The sequence below is a fragment of the Pseudophryne corroboree genome, chromosome 5 (assembly GCF_028390025.1).
Source record: "Pseudophryne corroboree isolate aPseCor3 chromosome 5, aPseCor3.hap2, whole genome shotgun sequence".
Lineage (NCBI taxonomy): Eukaryota > Metazoa > Chordata > Amphibia > Anura > Myobatrachidae > Pseudophryne > Pseudophryne corroboree.
Genome location: NC_086448.1, coordinates 500,990,892 through 501,006,641, shown reverse-complemented (window position 1 = coordinate 501,006,641; position 15,750 = coordinate 500,990,892). Strand labels below are relative to the sequence as shown.

Below are 15,750 nucleotides of genomic sequence, written 5' to 3'. Positions count from 1 at the left end.
GTGTCCCCATGTCCCTCACCCGGCCCCACTATGTGTGTCCCCATATCCCTCACCCGTCCCCCAGGATGTGTCCCCATGTCCCTCAACCGGCCCCCAGGATGTGTGTCCCCATGTCCCTCACCCGGCCCCCAGTATGTGTGTTCCCATATCCCTCACCCGTCCCCCAGGATGTGTCCCCATGTCCCTCACCCGGCCCCCAGGATGTGTGTCCCCATGTCCCTCACCTGGCTCCCAGGATGTGTGTCCCCATGTCCCTCACCCGGCCCCACTATGTGTGTCCCCATATCCTTCATCCGGCCCCCAGGATGTGTGTCCCCATGTCCCTCAACCGGCCCCCAGGATGTGTGTCCCCATGTCACTCACCCGGCCCCCAGGATGTGTGTCCCCATTTCCCTCACCCGGCCCCCAGGATGTGTGTCCCTATGTCTCTCACCCGGCCCCACTATGTGTGTCCCCATATCCCTCATCCGGCCCCCAGGATGTGTGTCCCCATGTCCCTCACCCGGCCCCCAGGATGAGTGTCCCCATGTCCCTCACCCGGCCCCATTATGTGTGTCCCCATATCCCTCACCCGTCCCCCAGGATGTGTGTCCCCATGTCCCTCACCCGGCCCCCAGTATGTGTGTTCCCATATCCCTCACCCGGCCCCCCAGGATGTGTGTCCCCATGTCCCTCACCCGGCCCCCAGGATGTGTGTCCCCATGTCCCTCACCTGGCCCCCAGGATGTGTGTCCCCATGTCCCTCGCCCGGCCCCACTATGTGTGTCCCCATATCCTTCATCCGGCCCCCAGGATGTGTGTCCCCATGTCCCTCAACCGGCCCCCAGGATGTGTGTCCCCATGTCACTCACCCGGCCCCCAGGATGCGTGTCCCCATATCCCTCATCCGGCCCCGAGGATGCGTGTCCCCATGTCCCTCACCCGGCCCCACTATGTGTGTCCCCATGTCCCTCACCCGGCCCCACTATGTGTGTCCCCATATCCCTCACCCGTCCCCCAGGATGTGTCCCCATGTCTCTCACCCGGCCCCCAGGATGTGTGTCCCCATGTCCCTCACCCGGCCCCCAGTATGTGTGTTTCCATGTCCCTCACCCGGCCCCCAGGATGTGTGTCCCCATGTCCCTCACCCGGCCCCACTATGTGTATCCCCATATCCTTCATCCGGCCCCCAGGATGTGTGTCCCCATGTCACTCACCCGGCCCCCAGGATGCGTGTCCCCATATCCCTCACCCGGCCCCCCAGGATGCGTGTCCCCATGTCCCTCACCCGGCCCCACTATGTGTGTCCCCATGTCCCTCACCCGGCCCCACTATGTGTGTCCCCTTATCCCTCACCCGGCCCCCAGGATGTGTGTCCCCATATCCCTCACCCGGCCCCACTATGTGTGTCCCCATATCCCTCACCCGGCTCCACTATGTGTGTCCCCATATCCCTCACTCGGCCCCCCAGTATGTGTGTCCCCATATCCCTCACCCGGCCCCCCAGTATGTGTGTCCCCATATCCCTCACCCGTCCCCCAGGATGTGTGTCCCCATGTCCCTTAACCGGCCCCCAGGATGTGTGTCCCCATGTCCCTCACCCGGGCCCCAGTATGTGTGTCCCCATGTCCCTCACCCGGCCCCACTATGTGTGTCCCCATATCCCTCACCCCGCCCCCCAGGATGTGTGTCCCCATATCCCTCACCTGGCCCCCTAGTATGTGTGTCCCCATATCCCTCACCCGTCCCCCAGGATGTGTGTCCCCATGTCCCTCAACCGGCCCCCAGGATGTGTGTCCCCATGTCCCTCACCCGGCTCCACTATGTGTGTCCCCATATCCCTCACCCGGCCCCCCCCCCCAGGATGAGTGTCCCCATGTCCATCACCCGGCCCCCAGGATGTGTGTCCCCATGTCCCTCAACCAGCCCCCAGGATGTGTGTCCCCATGTCCCTCACCCAGCCCCCAGGATGTGTGTCCCCATGTCCCTCACCCGGCCCCCAGGATGTGTGTCCCCATGTCCCTCACCCGGCCCCACTATGTGTATCCCCATATCCCTCACTCGGCCCCCCAGTATGTGTGTCCCCATATCCCTCACCCGGCCCCCAGGATGTGTGTCCCCATGTCACTCACCCGGCCCCCAGGATGCGTGTCCCCATATACCTCACCCGTCCCAACTATGTGTGTCCCCATATCCCTCACCCACCCCCCAGTATGTGTGTCACAATGTCCCTCACCCAGCCCCCAGGATGTGTGCCCCCATGTCCCTCACCCAGCCCCCATGTCCCTCACCTGGCCCCACTATGTGTGTCACCAATTCCCTCACCCACCCCCCAGAATGTGTGTCACCATGCCCTCCCAGACACCAGTATGCATGCCAGCATATCCCTCTAGACCCCTATGTATATGTCACCATATCCTCCCAGGTCCCAGTATGTGTGCCACCATGCCCCCACCCCTATGTATATGTCACCATATCCTCCCAGGTCCCAGTGTGTATGTCACCATGCCCCCACCCCAGTGTGTATGTCACCATATCCCCCCAAGCTACTCTGTGTACGTCACCATCCCCTTTCCCAGGCCCAGAGTGTATGTCCCTATGCCCCTCAAAGGCATATGTGTGTATGTTACCCCCCTTTCCATGTTCTAGGGTGCACCAGACAAAATCTTGCCTAGGACATTAAATTGGTTAGGGCCAGCTCTGGGCAGTGCTGAAGCAGCCTGCGCCTGCCCCGTGTGCTCCGCCCCCACCTCATCTCCTGCAATGTCTGCGCTCTGCAGGGACGTGCTGCCACCGGTGACAACAGAGGTAAGCAGCAGTATAGCTGTTTGCCCGGGGGACTCCTTCCCCTCCCAGGGAAGCTCCCAATGTGTCTACAAAGTAATCTCTCCCAAGTGCAGCAGCAGCAGGTAAGAAGTGAGGGAGGGGACAGGTGACAGTGACAGAGGGACAGGTGACAGAAAGGGAGGGGCAGGTAGCAGACTCATTCATCCCGCTGTTAGTAAACATAACACTTGGGCCCTCATTCCGAGTTGTTCGCTAAGAGTCATCGCATCGCAAATGTACGAAATGTAAGTATCTGCGCATGCGCAAATGCGTGATTACGCATGCGCGAGTACATACGTACGACAACTGTGCAAAATTACTTAGAAAAAAAAAAGCCGTAACTGGCAACCGAAAACGAGGAGTGGCGTGGGCGTTGCGGAGGCGCGACTTCGCAATGCTCCGACATGGGCGTGAAAGTGGGCGTACAGTGTGGGAGTATGCAACTCGCAATGGGCGTGTTTTTAGCAAATAAACATTGTCGCTGTTAAAACTAACATAGGAAACCGTAGCAACATTCACGCAGCAGCAGAGTAGGTCTGCAGTTACTCTACATTTGCGAAGTACTGGTACAAGTGTGTATGCAGTAATTAGCAGTTAATTGGATATCACATTCATCTGATGTCCAATTACTTGTTAATTAATGAGCAGATGAAAGTTACCAACCAGCAATTGTCTGAACACACATTACATGTTTAGTCTACTCACATAGAAATCTCACACACTGCCAAATAAGGGTTTTTGTTTTTTTGGAAATTGTTGTGTAAGCCTTTTTAAAACTTGTTTTAATGTGTGTAAGACTCCCAAATACAAGCAAATGAAAATTTTTGTGAAAGTGTTTGAAATCTGCATAATTGTTTAAAAATAAACCAACACCAACATAATGCAGCATACACTTTAATTTAGGCTTAAAAGTCACAATAATATTTGATTATAATATCTGACAATGTTTGAAATGATGTCCTGTTGACCCTAGATATTTATAAAAAGCGTCGTGTCTGTTTACTTAATATGGACATTAAAGTGTGGTGCAAAGCATACCTTTTTTTTTTTTTTTTTTTTTTTTTTCAATTTTTAAGGAGAATTAGCAGATTGGTCTACAAGTGTCTATATGCTGACCTAATCTTTCTGGAACTGCATTACCTGGAAGAAACTGCTCAAATTTTTGAAATATATTTTTTATTACTATATAATTTTTTGACAACATTTAAACATGGCTCCACATGAGTCGCACAGGCAGAGATGGACCAAGCAGCAAGCAGATGGCACTGACAATCATTAGATAGCAGAACTCAGTACTCTGCAAAAGTCTGCTTCTGACAAAAGTATATTTTTAAAGCATAAATAAAACATGACACACCCTGCCACACACACATTTTAAACCAAATGAGAAAGAATTAGGATCCACCACACAAACACAACAATACATAGCACACTAGTAAGAGGAAGATGGCTCTGGTGTTTATACACATAAACTCACAGGCTACAATACATCCAAACAGAAAGAATACATTTTACTAAGAGGGAGTTATCCATTCTGGTCACACAAGCCAACTCCAAAAATACAGAGAGGCAACATCAAAAACATGGGTGCTGCCCATCTGGAGAGACATCATTTTCTTCTTTTTCTCCCCGCCTGAGGCTGTTCTTCTTTGGAAGGTCTGCGGAGCGACCTTCGTTGGGCCTGCCCAGTGGGCTGTTCTTCCTGGGCAGGGGCAGGGGAGGGAGCCGATGTGGGTGGCTCTCTGCCACTGTGGGCAAGGGAGACAGCGATGGCCTGGAGCCCTTGCAAGATGTTATTTGCAAGGGTTTGGAATGAGGAGGCAAGTTGTTCTTGGCCCTGCCTGATCTCTGCCAGACCTTGGCAGAGTTGAGCAACACCTTGCTCAACACAGGTTCGGTGCTCAGTGAGCCGGACAGCTATCTGGCTTACCTCCCGGATGACCCCGTCTTGAAACCGATTTAGGCTCTCACCATACCTAGCGATTTCAAGCAGGATCTCCGGGATAGCAGAGGGTTGGGTGGGGGGGCCAGTAGGAACCTGCAGAGGTGGGATTTGTTGGCCCACACTGCCAGACTCACTAGGTCCCTCCACCTCAGCCTCAACCACATAACCGTCCTGTGACTCAAACGGATCACCCCCCTGTGCTGTGTTTTGTGGCAAGCAAATAGAAGAATGTGTGGGAAAAAAGTAGGATACAAAATTAGTTTATTATTATAAATACTGTCAAAATTACAGACAACTAAATGTGTAAACTTACCTTCCAAGTCATGTCCCGTCAGGATCTCAGGCAGGTCCGTGTCCATATGAGACACCCCTTGGCCCTCCTCATAACTGACACAGGGCATCGCCATCTCCTCCAAGTCAGTATACTCCACAGCGACAGGTGCTCCTCCACCTGTAGCCCTTGAGGCATTCCACTCCGCAGCCCTCTTTGCCTTCAGGCGGGATTTGAAGTCGGCCCACCTACATATGTATTGTGAAAGAGGGACAAAGTAGAGTCTTATTATTTGTCTAAGCTAATATATAGGACACGTGTTCTGCTTGTGTTTGCTAGACATAACATCACATGTAAGTACATTTTTTAGTCAACTTAGCACAGAAAAAGGACTGTCAATATGCACTTACCGTCGTCTCACTTCCTGTGATGTTCTGACGACAGAGCCAACTTCATTCACAGATTTTGTGATGTCTCTCCAGATTCGTTCTTTTGAAGCAGCCCCCATGTTTTTTGGCCCTCTATGGATTTTGGACATGGCCTGCGTGACCAAGACACGCAACTCCCTCTTAGTGAATGCAGGCTGTCTTTTCTTCCGTCTGGAGGTAGCCTGTGAGGTTTCTTGCTGTTCATCACCATCTTCCTCCTCACTAGCAGCTTCTGTCTGTTGTGTTTGTGTGGCTAAAGCCAATTCTCCCTCAGTTTGGTCACTTTGTGTGTGTGGCAGAGTATCCCCAGTCAATTGTTGTGGTTCAGAAGCAGACATTTGCAGAGTACTAGGTCCTGCCTCTTCAACATCCGCAGAGGCGTATTCCAGCATGCGCCGTTGGCAATCTATGCGTCTTTTCCGCAATGCCATCTCCTGCTCTGCAATGCGGTCCATCTCTGCTGCGATTTGCTCACGAGAAGCCATGTTTGTGATGACGTGTGTACACCGAGGTGTGTGCTTATATACCTACGTGCGAATCGTTAATTCACACAGCTGTACACTGTTATTCTGGTTAATGATTGCACTGCTTATTTAAGGGCCTACTTTGCACGCTGTGAGTTTAGGTAGTTTGGAGTTTCAGTTGTTTGTTGGCTTGTGCGTGAAGGTGCTTGTGGAATTTGCAGAGTGAGTAATTGTCAAGCATACCTTTGTCATTTTGTTTGCGTTTTGAATCTAGACAGTGTTGCATTTGTTATGCGTTTTTTCGTTTGTGAGTATTCTTGATTCTTTTTTTTTTTTTTGTTTTGTTAAAAAATTTTATTAAAAATTTATTGTTTTAAAGATTTTAAAAACATAACTATTTTGCAAGTCCATTTGTGAAAATAAACCTGTGCTTCTTTGTTTTGACTGTCATTTGTGTTCTCTTGTAGGTGTTTGCTTTTGGGAGAAATATCCCTGGTTTAATTTATTTTCTGGGTGTGCTACTGAACACCAATTCTTTCTTTTTTTTTGGAGCAGGTAAGTGCCCTTGGCCTGTGTTGGTGCCTGTTTGTTTTAATGGTCTGTATGCTGTTTTTTGACTGTCATTTGTGTTCTCTTGTAGGTGTTTGCTTTTGGGAGAAATATCCCTGGTTTAATTTATTTTCTGGGTGTGCTACTGAACACCAATTCTTTCTTTTTTTTTGGAGCAGGTAAGTGCCCTTGGCCTGTGTTGGTGCCTGTTTGTTTTAATGGTCTGTATGCTGTTTTTTGACTGTCATTTGTGTTCTCTTGTAGGTGTTTGCTTTTGGGAGAAATATCCCTGGTTTAATTTATTTTCTGGGTGTGCTACTGAACACCAATTCTTTCTTTTTTTTTGGAGCAGGTAAGTGCCCTTGGCCTGTGTTGGTGCCTGTTTGTTTTAATGGTCTGTATGCTGTTTTTTGACTGTCATTTGTGTTCTCTTGTAGGTGTTTGCTTTTGGGAGAAATATCCCTGGTTTAATTTATTTTCTGGGTGTGCTACTGAACACCAAGTCTTTATTTTTTTTGGAGCAGGTAAGTGCCCTTGGCCTGTGTTTTGGGTTGCTGTTTGTGTTTCTTAAAAGTGTGGTGATTCTGTTTGTTTTCCATTTTGTCTAAAATAGAATTTTTGTTTACCAGGATTGATCTGCAAAGTAGTGTTTGTCTTTCCTGGACTAGCTACTAAATGCTTTTGTTTTTGTTTTTTGTTTTTTTAATTGGTGTTTGTGATGTATTTGATGCTCAGAAATGTATAAATTTTTTTTTTTTGAATTGTAAAAATAACATTTATTTATTTTTATTTTTTTTTATTAATTTCACATTTTGGCCATGAATTCAACACAGAAAAAATGTACGCTCCTGCAGTAAGTTTCCCCAACATTTTTTACAACATTTATTGTTTGAATATTTTTTATAAGTTGTTTTTGTATTTTTCACCTCGTTTTTTTTCTTTTTCAAAAAAGTGTGTTATGTCAATATTTATTGCTGCAGAAGCCCTACCTCCCCAACCCACGCCAGCACTCCCACCCCAACCGCCAGCCCCACAACCGGCTCCTCATCAACCAAGGCAACGGAGGCGTGCTAGGCCACCAATTTTCCGAACCCGTGTCCTACTTTTTGGTATGCCAGATGATGTGGTGGTGCGTAGATACAGGCTGCCACCACATCTAATCCTAGACACTCTCTCCATAATAGAGAGTGATCTGGAGTCTGAAATTCGGTATCCTACAGCAATACCACCATTGACACAATTCCTTGCAGTGTTACATTTTTTGGCTACAGCCTCATATCAGCATGTTGTGGGAGACCTGGTTGGCATGTCGCAGGGCCAGTTCAGTAAGGTCCTGCGGCGTGTCTGCCAGGCTTTCCTAAAGCGGGTGAAGCAATTCATTGATATGCCTTTGGATGTTGGTGCCCTAGATGTGGTGAAGCGGCAATTTGAGGAAGGTGGTAGTCGCTTCCCACATGTTATTGGGGTTGTGGATGGCACACATGTTGCTATTCAGCCACCAAGACATAATGAAGAAATTTATAGAAACAGGAAACTGTTTCATTCTCTGAATGTAATGGTAGTTTGTGGGCCATCCCTCCAGATCCTTTCCCTGAATGCAAAATTTACTGGAAGTTCACATGATGCATATGTCATTAGACAATCAGGGATATGGCAGAGATTAAGATCAAGTCAACGAGCAGACATGTGGTTATTGGGTGAGTTGTTGCTCAAATATTTTTTTCCAAAAAAAGTAACTTGACAAATTTAATATTTCAAAATTTTGGCTTTTCTTCCAACAGGAGACCGTGGATATCCTTGCACCCCCTGGCTCATGACTCCTTACCGTAATCCCAGGCCAGGACCACAGATGGCATTTAACTCCGCGCTTACTGCCACTAGGCAGCTGGTGGAGCGCACAATTGGTGTCCTTAAAGGGCGGTTTCGTGTGCTCCACCGCACTGGTGGCGACATCATGTATTCGCCGGAGATGGCAAGTAAAATAGTGGTCCTGTGCGCAATACTACATAATATCGCGGTAAGGAGTAGTGTAGAGCTTCCTCAGGCAGAGGAATTGCCTGATGAGGAGCCAGGGGTTGGTCGACGCTTCGGTGGGGGGAGTGTGACACGGAGGGGGAGCCAAGTGAGGGCAAGAATTGTTGCCGAATATTTCAGGTATAGTGTTTTTATATTTTCTATTTGAACAAATAATACAACACAGTATGCTTATGTTTTTTAAACAATGATGTCATTTTGTATGATATTGTAAAGTGATTGGGTAAGGCTTTTGTTGTGTTGGAATGGGTAATTGTTTTTTTCTTCAAAATCCAAAAACACGTTAAGCTTACAATGTTTAGTTAGAAATTAAAATACTGTAATGTTGCTAAATAGTGTCCTTATTTGTTTTATATCCTCAAATCCTGATTATGTAACCAAACACACAAACAAATGATACTCAATGTTTCACACTTTGTGACTGTCCAGCTGAATGATCACACGAACTGTGGTGAGTACACAGATCTGTATAGTAATTTTAAATAAACTCTGTGTCTCTGTGTGTGTTTTTTTTTTAAAATGTGGTTTTATAAAAATTTTCGCTTCTGCTAATGCGAATTTCCGCTCGTGCGAAATAACACTCTGCTCTTCACAGCATTGCAAAGATCAATAAAGTTATTAGAAATGACAACATAGATTTTGGACCAATCACATGCTAACAGACACTATAAATATATGCCCAAATAAGGAAAACGCCATTGCCATGATGCGTGCAGCACCGTTCACCAGGCGGGAGCTCCGCGTGCTGGTTGCGGTGATGGACCGCCGCGTAGGCCGCGTTGGGCGCTTCATCCCCAATCGGGTGAAGCGCGAGGCCTACGCGGAGGTCCGCCGCCTGCTGCGGACTCGCGTCCGCAGCAGGCGGACAATCATCCAGCTTGAGAGGAGGTGGAGTGATCTCCGCTGGAGGACTCCCGATTTGTTGGCGGAGATCCGCCAGCAAATCCGTGCTCTGCATACACGAAGTAAGTTACATTACATAAGATTATTTGCATAAATTGTGCTAATGGCTGAATTTCCAAGTTTTGTGCTGCCGGAATTTATTGAACAATTGGGCAAAACCATGTGCACTGCAGGGGAAGCATATGTAACATGTGCAGAGAGAGTAAGATTTGGGTGGGGTGTGTTAAATCTGCAAAATAATTTGCAGTGTTAAAATAAAGCAGCCTGTATTTACCCTGCCCATAATTTCAAAACCCACCAAAATCTAACTCTCTCTGCACATGTTATATCTGCCACCCCTGCAGTGCACATGCTTTTGGCCAATTGCAAACTAAATTCCTGCTGTAATCCCCTTGGAATTACCCACATTTTACAGTAAGTGGTAGGCTAATTGCAACCTTCAGTGTCCTTTTTTGGAAATTAGGACAGTGTGTGTGGTTAGGGAAAACAGTACTGACTGTAGCAAAGTGACACCAAACAAGTGCATGTTTTCAAGAAATAAGAAGCAGCCAGGAAACTGGACCAAAATACTTGATCAGTGCTGGCTATATAATAAGGTGCCTTGAATAGTAATCTGGTGATGTTGCCTAGACCAATCACGATGACTCAATGGACTAGATTAAGGAATGAGCTTCAAAGTAAAAGTTTGGACTCATTTTGTTTGCTGTGGCCAACATGAAGAGGATCTTAACATGTTTGCTTTTCTTTAAAAAAAAACAATGAATTTAACATGGAACAGAACATTGAAAAAACAAATTGAATACTATGTAATTTCTCATGTAAAAAAAATGTTGTCAATAATATCATTCTAGGACAACAACGGCACAACTCTCTGCCCCCTTCCCACTCCCACTCCCCTTCTCACTCCCCCTCCCCTTCTCACTCCCCCTCCCCTTCTCACTCCCCCTCAGCTTCCCAGTCCCCCTCAGCTTCCCAGTCCACCTCATCTTCCCAGTCCCCCTCATCTTCCCAGTCCCCATCAGCTTCCCAGTCCCCATCAGCTTCCCAGTCCCCCTCAGCTTCCCTGGCCCACTCCACTTTCCATTCCCCTTCTCACCACACCTCTCCATCTCTTTCTGGGACCCCTTCTCCTCCTTCCCATACCCCTTCTCCTTCAACTTCTACATCCCCATCTGAACCCCCCTCACCCTCTATTGCCTTAACTTTCTCTCCGCCCCCCTCGCCCTCTCAATCAGACCCCCCCTCTGAAATTTGCGCCCAAATCCAGCCTCCTTCCCCCATCCAGCCTCCTGCCCCAATCCCTCCTCCTTCCCCAATCCCTCCTCCTTCCCCAATCCCTCCTCCTTCCCCCATCCAGCCGCCTTCCCCCATCCAGCCAACATCCCCACCCAGTGAATGGGCAGAGGAAGCCCCTGAAGACCGTTCAGGGAGTCTTGATGTTGCCGTGGAAAGTAAGTTTATTTTTTGATTTTTAAAAATGATTACCCACTTACACTTACAATGCCAAAACATGCAGTGTTGTACTGTTTGAATTCTTGGACCCTGGACAAATATTTGTTATTTTCATCATGGTGTACATGTTGCCTTTACATATTTGTGAGTGTCATTATATGTACAGTGTGTATGTGTGCAATGTTTTGTGTGTCCACTCTAGGTTGACACTCATTAGGTAGCCAGGGTTGCCAGGACAACAGGGTTTATATGTGTTAGTTTTTATGGTAAACAGTTAGACCTGAGTGGAGTTTAGTATGTTGTTGGCCTTTTACACTTGGGCCTGTGTAGTCTGAATATTTGCACTTACAAATCACATGCTTCACTTTGTTATGCAGCCTAATGACACACTGATTTGTTGTGTGAAAGTTACATTCACAAAATGACTAATTGTTCTAGTCAAACCTGTTTGCACTTATTTAGTAAGGGCAGCTTTCAGGGAGTGTGGGAATGCTATGATATGTTGGCCTTCGGAAGATGTTGATATGCAGTGTGAGGAGGCAGGACCAAACCCCTTTAAAATAAACAAAAAACAAAAAGATGGTAATGAATGCCAACATGGTGTAACAGTGACGAAGATGGAACATAACTTTAACATGGGATGTCGCCCATAACAACCAATACAATTAATCTTTACAATTGGGGAACCACTTCTACAAGATAATAATTTTATTTTGGCTTGTTTGCTATGGGCAACGCTACATCTTAAAATGAACTCACATAGTAGTAAATGTAGCCCATGGTCTTTAAAATTGGAATAAGTAACAAAAAAAGACTGAGCAGGCTTGCGTTTTTTTATGCTAATGATTGTACCATAAAACAGTCATGATGTATCAACTTTGCCATTAAGCAGGCCTGTCCAAACTGCGCAACTGCAACTGTGGAAAAACTACACATCCCAGCATGCCCTTACACAGGTTTGGCATTCCCTGGCCCCAAAACTGAGTCAACGCATGCTGGTATATGTAGTTTCACACAAGCAGGAGGAATGCAGTTTGGACCTGCATGCATTAAAGTGTGCTTTGTGCCTTGCTTGGATAATAAGCAATGTGAGTAAGTTAGTAATGTTTATGTTATCTCTTAATTTCAGATGTTGCCGTTGGAGATCCCACATCGTTACAGTATATTTTTACAAATATGAGGCACCATCTCCAGGCCTTGTTGGCACTTGTTGACGACATGGAAAAAATATGTTAATTGTTTGTTTGTTTAAAAAAAAAAAAAAAAAAAAATTAACATTATTCAACTTTAGAAAAAAAATAAACTATTACATTTAAATACTTTTGCGACTCCTTATTATTTATTAATGCAATAAAGGAACACCAGATTGCATAACAAACATTTCTTACCTTAAACATTTCAAACAACTAACGTAAGTTATTTTAAAAGACCAACTAAAACATGTTATTGGCTAAATAAACATGCAAACACCTTCATTCACATACAAAAACTCAACTTTAATAAATTCAGAAAACACATTAGAACAAGCACATTGCAAACATCTATATTTATATTAAACATGTTAATAAAAGGAGGCTCTTTTATGGCTACAAAGTGTTCTTCAGGTATTTAAACAAATACTTAATTGATCATGAACATTTCAATTCATTCACTAATTGGATTTGTTATTGATGAGTGCTTGTGGACTTTTAATTGGAAGGTGTTAGTCCACGAAATAGTAAAAAAACAAATTCAGCTGCGTTTCTCTGCAAAAGTGAGCACTTTAACTGAAAAATGTGTAAATCTACTACAACTTAGTTTTTTTACGAAGAAGTATGTGTTAATGCGATGGGTTCGCATTGCTGCGACGATTTCGCATTGCTGCGATGTCATTTGGCGTACGCCCACTTTGTGTAATAATGTGTGCGAATGAGCAAAAATACGTTGGGGGCGGATGTTCGCAAATTTACTACATTAACGCAACTTTACTAATAAGTTGTGCGAACGAAAAACTTAGCGAACAACTCGGAATGAGGGCCTTGGCTTTTGAAACTGTTTATTGTGTATTTGCTTAGTGATGGAGAACACAAAGAGCTGCACTTTATGGCCCCTTGCAGAACTGGCTTCAAGGGCTGTAAATTCTCACTGTTTCTGAATGAGCCCTCACTTACTGAGCCTGCAGAGTTCTCATTCGGACTAGGGCCCAGATTTATCAAACCTTGGAGAGTGATAAATAGTATGGTGATAAAGTGCCAACCAACCAGCTCCTAACTGTCATCTTACAGGCTGTGTTTGAAAACTGACAGGTGCTGATTGGTTGTTACATTATACATAAAAAACGTTCTGACACCCCTGGTGCCTGGCACACAGCGCAGTCGCCCTGAGGGCACACGGCCTGCAACTATTTCAGGGGCTTTTAATGAGTCAAATTGACTCATTACAAGCCGCCTGTGCAGTGTGCGCAGCCGGAGGAGAAGAGGAGAGGAGCAGCGTCAGGGGAGGACCCGGAGGAGGAGGAGGGAGGGTGACTTGAGCCGCAGCAGCGCTATGTAATTGGTAGCGGCACCGCTGCAGCAGTCCTTCTCCTTCCACATTGGCTGGCCGGAGCTCTGTGAATGCTGGGATGCGCTTCCCTCATCCCAGCATTCACAGCGGCGGCAGGCAGCCAATGCGGAAGCAGAGGGACAGCTGCAGTGGCACCTCTACCAATTACATAGCACTGCTGCGGCTCCAGTCCCCCTCCCTCCTCCTCCTGCTCCCCTGCCCGGGATCTGCCAGCACCGAGGAGCCTGACTGCCTGAGCCAGCAGGGAGAGATGGTAAGTATCTGTCTCTCGCTCTATCTCTGTCTATCTATCTCTCTATCTATCTATTCTGTCTGCCGTAATGTATAAAAGGGGGGAAGCTGTCTGCCGTAATGTGTAAAAAGGGGGATGCTGTCTGCCATAATGTGTCAAAAGGGGACGCTGTCTGCCGTAATGTGTAAAAAGGGGGACGCTGTCTGCCATAATGTGTAAAAAGGGGGACACTGTCTGCCGCAATATGTAAAAAGGGGATGCTGCCTGCCGTAATGTGTAAAAAGGGACGCTGTCTGACATAATGTGTAAAAAGGGGGACGCTGTCTGCCGTCATGTGTAAAAAGGGGGACGCTGTCTGCCGTAATGTGTAAAAAGGGGGACGCTGTCTGCCGTAATGTGTAAAAAGGGGGACTGGCTGTCGTAATGTGTAAAAAGGGGGACTGGCTGCTGTAATGTGTAAAAGGGGCTGTACCTGGTGTAGTGGTGCTATTGTGCAGCGTAATTTGAATAATGGAGACTATTGTGCACCGTAGTATGAATTGGTATTATTTTGTGGCCACACCTCTTCCCCATGAAGCCACGCCCATACATTTTTTTGCACGCGCCTAAGGCCAATGCCGTTTCTTGCACACAGCGCTAAAATGCCTAGTTACGGGACTGGCATACATAAGCCAGAACCCACATCATTTGTACACACAGCCACCTGAGGTTGGCCTTAAATTGCCCAAAACGCGTTGGTACACATTTCCTTACCCACACTCCGACAATGTATCTAGCCTGGCATCAGCTGGCAGCACGCTGAAGCAGCACCAACAGGGAATCCCTCTCCTTCCCACACACGTTTGTCTTCACCCAACTGGCATTCCACAACAGCGGACCCCCATGGGGGCATCACAAGTGCTCACTGGCATAGTTAACAAATGGGGCATTACCCACATCTGGCTTTAGAGCTGCACCAACTCCAGATGACCAACACAAGTGCCCATACTTCCCTTCAACTGACTGAATAAGAGAGGCACAAGCAGGACCAAACTCCACAGGAGGCTGGTGAGTACATATTGTATGCTACAGTGCTGTCAATGAGCAGGTGACCACACAGAAACTTTTTGAACAAAAGAAACATTCTACAAGAAACCCACCAAGGACTGGGACCCACTGCACTAAATTGTGCTTTCAAAGTGTCACCCAATATCCCAGACATTGCTTAGTATACAGTATGTGCAGGACACAGTTTAAATGTTCTACTCACCCTGAAGAGCTTACAATTATAGTACTTGCAATTTCTATAAGTACAACCTCCTCGGTAGGTGTGCATAGCATGGGTAATGTAGGGGGCATGGCCTAATCACAAAGGTGTGGCCATGCCCACTTTAAAAACCATATGAATAAAGTGCTGTGCAAGCACTTTGAAGTGGAGTTGCAACCTGCACAGGGGTGGGCACAGTGCAGCCCTCGGACAGGAGCAGCATTTTTTGGGCTGAGAGAGAGGCCGCTGCCGGCTGACAGGTAAGACGCGAGACTGGGGGAGCATGGAAACCAGTCCCCCACTAGCCTATTAGTACATCCCCCCCCCCACACACACACACCTCTCAGCGCCACTGATCTTATCCCCCACTGTGAGAAGGTAATTGGGATATATAATACACACAATACTCCTATATCATTGGACACATAATTGTTCCATTGATTCAATATACAATATTTTTAATGGCAATAAATTCCCTTTCTTTATACAGCTACTGTATATCCAGTACATATGTTTCATTAACACTCCACACAGTATTCAGTCACACAGTTTCAGAGACTTAACCAATCCTTTACCATCTGGAGAGTGCAGTAGAGTAGAGAAGTGGCCAGTGGAGAAGTTCTCTTCCGCGCCCCTCACCCCACCATCACCTGTCAGAGGTCTTCATGTTCATTTTATGTAATCTTGAAGGGAACAAGTAGCCACAGCAATGTAAGCAACACCTCAAGATGAGTCACATTGAAACTAACAATAATATTTAATGTTTCTCTGACGTCCTAGTGGATGCTGGGTACTCCGTAAGGACCATGGGGAATAGACGGACTCCGCAGGAGACTGGGCACTCTAAAAAGAAAGATTAGGTACTATATCTGGTGTG

At 46.8% G+C, this 15,750-nt stretch overlaps 1 protein-coding gene across 5 annotated transcripts in view; it reads left to right on the top strand.

Moving 5' to 3' along the window:
* The window catches only part of LOC134927909 (putative nuclease HARBI1), a 170,276-nt gene extending 158,201 nt beyond the window's left edge, over positions 1-12,075 (top strand). For 4 of the 5 annotated variants that reach the window (XR_010177769.1, XR_010177772.1, XR_010177770.1 and 1 more), the window contains 7 exons: positions 6,381-6,986; positions 7,296-7,315; positions 8,045-8,159; positions 8,244-8,616; positions 8,926-8,947; positions 10,251-10,850; positions 11,981-12,075. Coding sequence is in view for 1 of the 5 variants with exons in the window: in XM_063923020.1 (XP_063779090.1) it covers positions 7,421-8,159; positions 8,244-8,616; positions 8,926-8,929 (1,116 nt within the window). In the remaining 4 variants the exon portion in view is untranslated. The other variant, XM_063923020.1, reaches the window with a different exon arrangement.
* Positions 12,076-15,750: the final 3,675 nt, after the last annotated feature.